General features: G+C 37.3%; 1 protein-coding gene across 1 annotated transcript in view; it reads right to left on the bottom strand.

Moving 5' to 3' along the window:
• Positions 1-9,573, bottom strand: part of STXBP4 (syntaxin binding protein 4) — a 207,062-nt gene that overhangs the window by 147,565 nt on the left and 49,924 nt on the right. Inside the window, exons 8-9 of the mRNA XM_007949651.1 lie at positions 5,748-5,839; positions 1,547-1,636 (exon numbers count right to left, since the gene is read on the bottom strand). Of these exons, the coding sequence (XP_007947842.1) occupies positions 1,547-1,636; positions 5,748-5,839 (182 nt within the window). The remainder of the gene's footprint in view (positions 1-1,546; positions 1,637-5,747; positions 5,840-9,573) is intronic.

Here is a 9,573-nt window from a genome sequence, read left to right on the forward strand (position 1 = left end):
GTTCAAACCCACCAGCCACTCCCTGGAAGGAAGACTGGGTGTGGTAGTTAAATATGTATGTCAATTTCTTGGTTGAGTGGCTGGCTGGGCAGCTGGTGGGAGTCACTGCCCATGATGAGACTGGCAATCAGCTCCATGGTGGAAACTGAGCTGAGTAGCTGCCCTTGGGGTGTGGTCTGTGCTGCCCTTGGGGTGTGGTCTGCTTCCTGTATTTAAGGAGAAGCCTTGGGCATAGTCTAGCTTATGGCACGCTTGAACCCTACAGGTAGCCATGTCATTGTTCAGCAGCCTGCCATGCTCTGCCGACCTTGGGACTTTCAATGGACTTGAATTAATGGCCTGCCCTGTGGTTTTGTAACATCAGGACTGTGCCTTTTTACGTCAACCTTGGGCTTGTCAGCCTCAGCAGCCAGAAGCTGTCTGAGTGAAGAAAAGCCTCTAACTCCAGTGGGCTGAGAGCAGGAGGCAGAGCTGAAGCCCGAGGTTGAGGGGCTTTGACCCAGGCCCTAGAGCCTGGCACTTTGAACTCAGACTTAAAGCCTCCAAACTGTAACAGAATAAACTCGTTTCTTCAAGACAACCTATTTGTGGTATATTCTTGTCAGAGCGGTACTAGGTAACCAAAACACTGGGCAATCTACTTCCTTAGAGATACAGCCTCCGAAACCCAAGGAGGGGTCACTATGATATACGTATATTTAAAATGATTGGCTAAGTCGAGAGATTCTCTGATAGGGTAAACAAGATATTTTCAACAATAGTTTCCTTTAGACAACTAAGATAGCAGTGACATTTTCTTTTTTGGGGGGTGGGGGGGAGGGTGGTTTGCACAGATAAAATTCAATCATTTAACAATAGAGTTTTAGTTATTTAGTAAAATAATATATTTCCATGGTGAATTAATGGTAAATTAAGACATCATAGTGCTGCTTTTTGATGATTTGGAAAACAATATATGGCTTTTTATAAAAATTAGGATATTATTCAAATGTAATACTCCACTAAAGGCACAATGAAAATATATAAAGAGAACCAAAATGTTATATCATGTTTGGGATATGTGTACTTTTCCTCTCTTAAATCATGTTGCTTTCGTTACAGATTATGTGCATAAAACATATTATCTCTTAAGCATTTCTCTGAACATGGGAGAAAACATATTTCCCAGTGAACTTCAGGGGATCCAAAGTTGCCACCTCTTGCTTGTTGGCTTCTCATTCAATCCTGCCCTTGCCATCAATATGGGAAAAAACAGGGGAGTGAGAAGTAGCCAGATCAGAGAGAATGAGCAAAAACCATTGTTCAGGCTAAATCTTACATGGATATTGAGAAATATAAATAACAAGTGCATGAACTAAAAAATTAACTCTCTAAAGGCCAACTGAAAAAATAATTGGATTTTAGCTATTTGATCTTAATATTCTTTAATTAAAAATAAAACTAAGTCCCAATTATTCTCAGATAACTCTACTTATCCTTCAGAATTAAATACAGGATAATTTTCTTTTTTTCCCCCAAGAAAATATAAAGCTAAATTGGAGATTACCTTAAGTGTATTCACTTCTTCCAAGGCATCATTTCTTTCATGCTTAAGTCTTTCCATTTCATTTGCTTCTAAAGAATCACAGGGAAGACGCTGTTAATATTAAAACAGAAAAGTTATGTATTAGATGTTAATTATGTGAATTATCATAAAAATCTTTTCTGAGTCTTAGACTTTTCCATTTTAATTAATAAAATACAGTTTCTTATTCTGGAATTATGTGATTAGATAAGAGAGTATTAAAGTAATCTGGGTCATCTACCTTCATTTAAATGTAACTTTACATTGTTGTAGGAGCTCTGGTGGCATAGTGCCTAAGGCACTTGACTGCTAACCAGAAGGCTGGTGGTTCAAATCCACCAGCCACTCCTCGAAAGGAAGATTGGGCAATCTATTCTGTAGAGATACTGCCTCAGAAACCCAAGGAGGGATCGCTTTGAATCAGATTCAACTCAACGGCAGTGAGTTTGGTTTTTTGTTTTTTACAGTGTTGTTACTTATACTCTTTTGTCACTTTTTTGATTATTTTAACAACACTATTTTGTTATATTTTATATTTTTACAATGTAATTTCCCTTAAACTAACTTCCAAGACTGTTTATAACATCAAGAAGACAATAGGCATCATCAACATAAAGTATTCCCTAAGATACCCACTCTCGGTGCATGGTATCTACGGCAAACAAAGCGCTGGACATTATCAACCCAAAGGGTTTACATCTGTTCAGTTAAGAAGATTTATTGATTCTGTGTCTTGTTTTAACTAAACAAAATGTAATGTAATAGCCAAGTGGCTTAAAAAGAGTTCAGCACAGAAAGAAGATAATATTAATAATTCATGCAAAAGTGAATAGCAACAAGAAAAAAATAGCAGAAATGGCAGTTTCTCTTACTTTTAGCACGATCTCTTTGACAGAAAATTACAAGGTAAAAATACTGACACTCCAATTAAAGATAAAAAATCAAAGTCCAGTGATAGCCATCTTCCTATGGGGAAGATATAATAGAGCTACAGAAAGTTTAGAGAAGTATAATTTAAAGTAGTAAGTGGAGAATGGGACTGCCAGCATTCTTATCACTCCTTGTTCATTGCTTGGATAGATATAATTTTACTTATTCTCCAAAGTTCACCCAAATGCCAACTCCATTATGAGTCTCTGTGCTGTTATTATTTTGGCTTTTATAATATAATGCAATTTTTTTAAAAACTATGATTATTTGTGTACATGACTTTTCCTTCCATTACACCTTAAATTTCTTAAAGGATGGTCTGAGTCTTACTTGTCTTAACAACATGTGGCATAGCACCTAACATAAGACCATGCACACTGTAGTTGTTCCATATATATTTGACATTTTAAAGATGAGTCTTCAGGAAAATGGCTATCAAAGGTTTATTTTTTTATTGCTATATTTAGTGAAAGGGAATTCTGGTGGCGTAGTGCCTAAGGCATTTGACTGCTAACCAGAAGGCTGGTGGTTCAAATCCAGTAGCCACTTCTCGGAATGAAGACTGGGCAATCTACTTCTATAGAGATACCACCTCAGAAACCCAAGGAAGGGTTACTATGAGTTGAATTGACTCAATGGTAATAAGTTTTTTTTTTTTTTTTTTTAATATATAGTGAGAAATGCCATTTATATTAAATGCCATTGAGTCAGATCCGACTCATAATGACCCCTCCTTGGGTTTCTGAGGTGGTATCACTATGGAGGCAGACTGTGCAATTGTCCTTCCGAAGAGTGGCTCATGGGTTTGAACCGCCAGCCTTCTGGTTAGCAGGCAAATGCCTTAGGCACTACGCTACCAGAGCTTCCAGCCATTTATACTATAACCCAGTAAAAGTGAAACATTAGCTAGCCTTGTTGTTGTTAGGTACCGATAGGTCAGCTCCGACTCACAGAGACCCTGTGTATAACAAAACGAAACGATGCCTGGTCCTATACCATCCTCAGAATCTTTCCTATGCTTTAGCTCATTGTTGTAGCCACTGTGTCAATCCATCTCATTGAGGGTCTTCCCCATTTTTGTTAACCCTCTGCCTTCTCCAGGGACTGGTCTAGTATTAGCTAACCTTAGCAAGTATAATTCACTTTAATTACTTTAATCATTTCCATTCTATTCTATTTGTTTTTAAAATGGTGCCATCCATTAAATCGATTTAACAATGACCCAAAGTGTGAAAGCTTTAATTTAGGGAATTTATAATGTTATCTCTGATTATGATTTTATTATAATCCATTCATCAGTCTGGTAAAACCATGGTATTACAATGGCATATGGTTGGTGTTGCTCAGTTCAGAGGACTGCTAACTGTGGCTTCCAAATTTCCCTTTTCTGTGTGTAACTTTGTGCCAGCAGTAGGGGTAGCATTGTGTGAATTTTTTAATATAGCAATGATGATTAGAATTACAGTTCTAAATGCCATGTCCTTCCAAATCTAAGAGTTCTTTGTCAACTATACTAAAGTAGGACTGACTGACACTAACTCAGCAATTCCTCCTTCTTGTATTACAAGAAACCTTTTGAGTCAGACTGATTCCATTTATTATGAAGTTTTAAAACAGGCAAAAGGAATATTTATTTATGTCAAGTTGGAACAGTCGTTCCACTGTACAGGTGGAAGTGGTGACTGGGCAGCTGTCATGAGGGAGCTTTGTGAGTGGTGATTACACATGTGATATATAATAGAAACATATTAGGTTGCACACATAAGACTTCTGTGCTTTACTATGTGCACATTATACTTCAGTAAAAATATTTGCAAAAATCAATTAAGTAAAAGCCAATGTAGTCACCTTTTATCCACCAAAAAGGAGACATATGAGTGAAGAGACAAGCAGCCCTAACAAAGTGATTACAAAACCTTATTCTGTCTGTGATACTGAGATGGTTGAGGGGTAACCACAGTGGAATTTCCCCACTGACAGACTATTAGCATCCTTGACTACAGATCAACTGATAGGGTTTCAGATGACGCACTACACTGCTTTCCAACCAAAAAAAAAAAAAAAAAATCGGGAATTACACTATAAAATGATAAGGCATTTTTGATCTATTTCTGGTGGCCACTTCTCCTAACCACCCCCAAAAGAATTTTGTATATGTTCAGTATACATAGTAATTTTATAGTGTTTTTCAAACTGTGGGAAATAGATTGTGAAACTAATTTTTAAAAACTTAAGTTGTGCATTCATATTTAGAATTGGATACTAAATACAAATGCACTGTTTGTAGAAAAAGTAAGTAATGCTCTGAGAGACTTTCAGTTATATATGTGAATACAGTGAGGTAAATTACATTTTTATTGTGAATTCTGGTCTAACCAACCAAAGAAACCAACCAACCAGTAGTTTATGAGGACACTCTTTGTGTGTTGACAAGCAGAATACAACAAAGAAAGTCTTACACATTAAATGTAATGACTATTGTACAACATTTTGATCTAAAGCCACAAACAGGAAATTATTGTCGTGTAAAAGATAATTGTATAATTGCCATCAGCACTTTGCTTTCGTTATCAAAGCATCTCAAATTGAACATATTCTTATCTGCCCTAACATCATCTGGGTAAGAAGGAAGTCAATTACTCACTCAGAGCATGATGATCTTTGCAGCTATCTAGAAGCTCTGCATGCTTGTGCAAAGACTCTGAATTCCCCACTTCTTTGGCATGTTGCAAGCCACCCAACAACCCAAGCCACCTCATCAAATATAGGTTTGGCAACTTTGAGAATTGTTTGGTAGTCAGAAAACAATGCTATACTGTCAACATGAGGTAGATACACACACAACTCTTGAATCAGCATAAAAGCAGATATGCAGCTTCCCTCCTACAGCTCTATTCCTTCTTATGTAAAATGCTACCCAATCAGCTTTCATACTGCATCCCTTTTGAGAGAATTGGGTACTCTCTTGAGAATTATCAAACAGCAACGTCTTTGGGTAATTTCAATTGGCAACAAACTCAGCAATAAAAGAAGTGAATTAATCAGTCGATATGACAAAATAGTCATTACATTAATTTATAACATTTTCTGGTTGTATTCTGCTCGTCAACACAGAGAAGCAGCATAAATCATTTGTATAATTTCCAAGATAAAACTAAACAGTGAAAAAATAAAAGCTTACATATATGACACATAACATTCAAGACATGTGATTTAAACGCAATCAAAGCAGTTCTATAGGGCATATTCTCACCTGTGAATCCAATATGTTGGAAATGTCTTGTGCACCAGTATTTACATCATCCAACTGCAAACAAAACAAATTTCTGGCAACCTGGACAAAATCTAAAATGGAACATATTTCAGTAAGAACAGAGCATTTACCCTCAGCTAAATAAATCTTACCTTTTTAATGTAAACTTTTAAATATGTTCTAACTAATGCTCTATCAAAAAGTCAAATTTAAACTTACATAAATTACCTTAAAATAAAATTGACTGAGGTGTTAATTAAATGGAAGTTCCAACAAAAAGAGATAAAAGAGAGTTAACTTTACTAAAATTTATAGATCAGTTAAGATAATAAAGCAAACACATGTCAAAGACATATCGAATTCTCTAACTTTTCTGTCAAGTGGAACTTTTTTCTGAAATGTATTATTATAACTTATGGCTTTGCTAGTTGAAAGTATCTGAGGTTTAATAATAACAGCAGCTAATGTTTATATAGGACCTCTGGTGGCATAGTGCCTAAAGCATTTGACTGCTAACCAGAAGGTTTGCGGTTTAAACCCACCAATCACTCCTCAGAAGGAAGACTGGGCAATCTACTTCCACAGAGATACCACCTTGGAAACCCAAGGAGGGGTTGCTATGAGTCAGATCTAACTTGATGGCAGTGAGTTTGGTTGGTTTGTTTTAATGTTTATATGGTACCAATGGTTAACGTGCTTGGATGCTGACCAAAAGGTTGGAAGTTCAACACCACCCAAAGGCACCTCTGAAGAAAGTCTTGGTGATCTGTTTCTGAAAACAAGCCATTGAAAACCTTATGAAGAACAGCTCTACTTTGACACATGTGGGGTTGCCGTGAGTGGGAACAGACTTGTCAGCAACTGATGATGGTGAATGTTAATTAACATCCCGGTGAGTGGTTAAAATGCTTACCTGCTAACCAAAAGGTCAGTGGTTTGAGTGCACCAGCTTCTCCACAGAAGATGTGGCAGTTTGCTTCCAGAAAGATCACAGTCTTGGAAACTTTTGGGGCAATTCTACTCTGTCATATAGGGTTGTTATGAGTCAGAATTGACTCAATAGCAATGGGTTTGGTCTTTTTTTTCTGTCACATGCCAAGTATCAAAAACCAAAACAAACCTGGTGTTGTCAAGTTGATTTCAACTCGTGTGTATCAAAGTAGAGTGGTACTCCATAGGCTTTTCAATGACCATGATCTTTCAGATGGAGATCACCAGAGCCTTTCTTGCAAAGTACCTCTGGGTGGATTTGAACCTCCAACCTTTTGATTAGTAGCTGAGTGCAAACTATTTGCACCACCCAGGAACAGCAATGCCAGGTACAGTGCTTAACAATTTGACACAACAATCTAGTAGGGCTCTTATACTTGCCGTTTTACAGATGACTACCATTGGTACACAGATAGGTTAAGTAAGCTGTCTAAGGTGACTCAGTAAATAAGCAGAGCAGGGATTCCAAAAGAGGTCAGTTTGATTCCCAGGCTCATGCTCTCAGCCACTATAAAGCACTGCCTGAGGCAGGCCAATGAAACTGTAAGCTTCTTCAGAGCACAGAGTGTGATCCATTCATCACATATCCTCTAGTGTTTTTTTTTTTTTAACTTTGATGACTTTATTTTTAATTTCCTAGGATCTTTTTTCCACCATTCATCTGTCAGTATGTCATACTGTGGTGGCTTGCACGTTGCTGTGAGGCTGGAGGCTATTTCATATATCAGCAGGGTCACCTATGGTGGATAGGTTTCAGTAGAGCTTCCAGACTAAGACAGACTTGGAAGAAGGAAGGGGTCATCAACTTCTCAAAGAACTGGTAATATGAATATCAGAGAAACACTGTCTGATATAGTACTAGAAAACTTTATGAACAACCCTGAAACTTTGTCCAATATAGTGCAGAAGATAAACCCCTTAGATTGGAAGACACACAAAAATACAATTGGGGAAGAGCTGCCTCCTCAAAGTAGAGTCAAGCTTAATTACATGGATGGAGTAAAGCTTTTGGGACCTCCATTTGCTGATGTGGCATGACTCAAAATGGGAATGAATAGCTGCAAACATCGATTAATAATCAGAACATGGAATGTATGAAATATGAATCTAGGAAAATTGAAAGTTATAAAAAATGAAATGGAACTTACAAAGATTGATATCCTAGGCATTAGTGAGCTGAAATGCACTGGTTTTGGCCATTCTGAATCAGAGAATCATATGATTTACTATGCTAAAAACCAAAAAACCAAACTCACTGCCGTCGAGTTCATTTGACTCACAGTGAACCCTCCTTGGGTTTCCAAGGCAGTATCTCTATGGAAGTAGATCACCCAACCTTCCTTCAGAGGAGTGGTTGGTGGGTTTGAACCACCAGGTTTCTGGTTAGCAGTCAAATGTCTTAGGTACTTCACCACCAGAGCTCAAATTAAAAAGGAATGATGTGGCATTTATCTATTTTATCTATCTATTTATCTACTTTAGGTATCTATTCTAAAGTACAGTACTGTCAGTAATAGGATAATATTACTATCCAAACGCCTACAAGGAAGACGAGTTAATACTACTATTATTCAAATTTATGCACCAAGCACCAAAGCCAAAGACAAGGAACTTGAAGATTTTTACAAACTTCTGCAGTTTGAAATTGACCAAACATGCAATCAAGATATGTAGATTATTACTGGTAATTGAATGCAAAAGTTGGAAACAAAGGAGAATCACCAGTAGTTGGAAAATATGGCCTTGGTGACAGAAATGATGCTGGAGATTGAGGACAGAATTTTGCAAGACCAACATCTTATTGACTGCAAACACCTTTTTTCAACAACATAAATGGTGGCTATACATGTGGACTTCACTTGATGGAATACACAGGAATCAGATCGACTATATCTATGGAAAGAGGTGATGGAGAAGTACAATATCTTCAGCCAAAAAAAGGCCAGGAGCTGAATGTGGAACAGACCATCAACTGCTCACATGCAAGTACAAGTTGACGCTGAAGACAATTAAAACAAGAACCAAAATATGATCTTGATTACAAAAAACAAAACAAAACAAAACAAAAAAAAACAACCCAAAAAACCAAACTCAATGTTACTGAGTTGATTCCAACTCATAGCGACCTCCTTTAGGTGTCTGAGGCAGTACATCTTTACGGAAGCAGATTGCCCAGTCCTCCTTCTGCAGAGTGGCTGGTGGGTTTGAACCACCAACCTTTTGGTTAGGAGTTAAATACCTTAGGCACTATGTCATCAGAGCTGCTTGACCTTGATTATATCCCACCTGAATTTAGAGACCATCTAAAGAAGAGATTTGATGCATTGAACACCAATGACTAAAAACCAGAGGAATTGTGGGATGCCATCAAGAACATCACCCATGAAGAAAGCAAAAGGTCATTAAAAACACAAGAAAGGAAGAAAAGACCAAAATGGATGTCAGAAGAGACTCTGAAACTTGCTCTTGAATGGAGAGTAACTAAATCAAATGGAAGAAATGGTAAGATAAAAGAGCTGAACAGAAGATTTCAAAGAACAGCTCAAGAAGACAAAGTCAATTATTATGATGAAATGTGCATAGACCAGGAGTTAGAGAAAACCAAAAGGGAAGAATATGCTCAGCATTTATCAAGCTGAAAGAAGTGAAGAAAAAATTCAAGCCTCAAGTTGCAATATTGAAAGATCGTATGGGCAAAATATTAAATGATGCAGGAAACATCAAAAGAAGATGGAAGGGAGGCGGGGCAAGATGGCGGACTAGGCAGAAGGATTGCACAGACCCTCTTCAACAAAGAAAAGGGAAACCAATTAACACAGACACAGAAGATAATCTT

This window comes from Orycteropus afer, unplaced genomic scaffold, assembly GCF_000298275.1.
Source record: "Orycteropus afer afer isolate SDZICR_OR568_19922 unplaced genomic scaffold, OryAfe1.0 scaffold00249, whole genome shotgun sequence".
NCBI classification, from domain to species: domain Eukaryota; kingdom Metazoa; phylum Chordata; class Mammalia; order Tubulidentata; family Orycteropodidae; genus Orycteropus; species Orycteropus afer.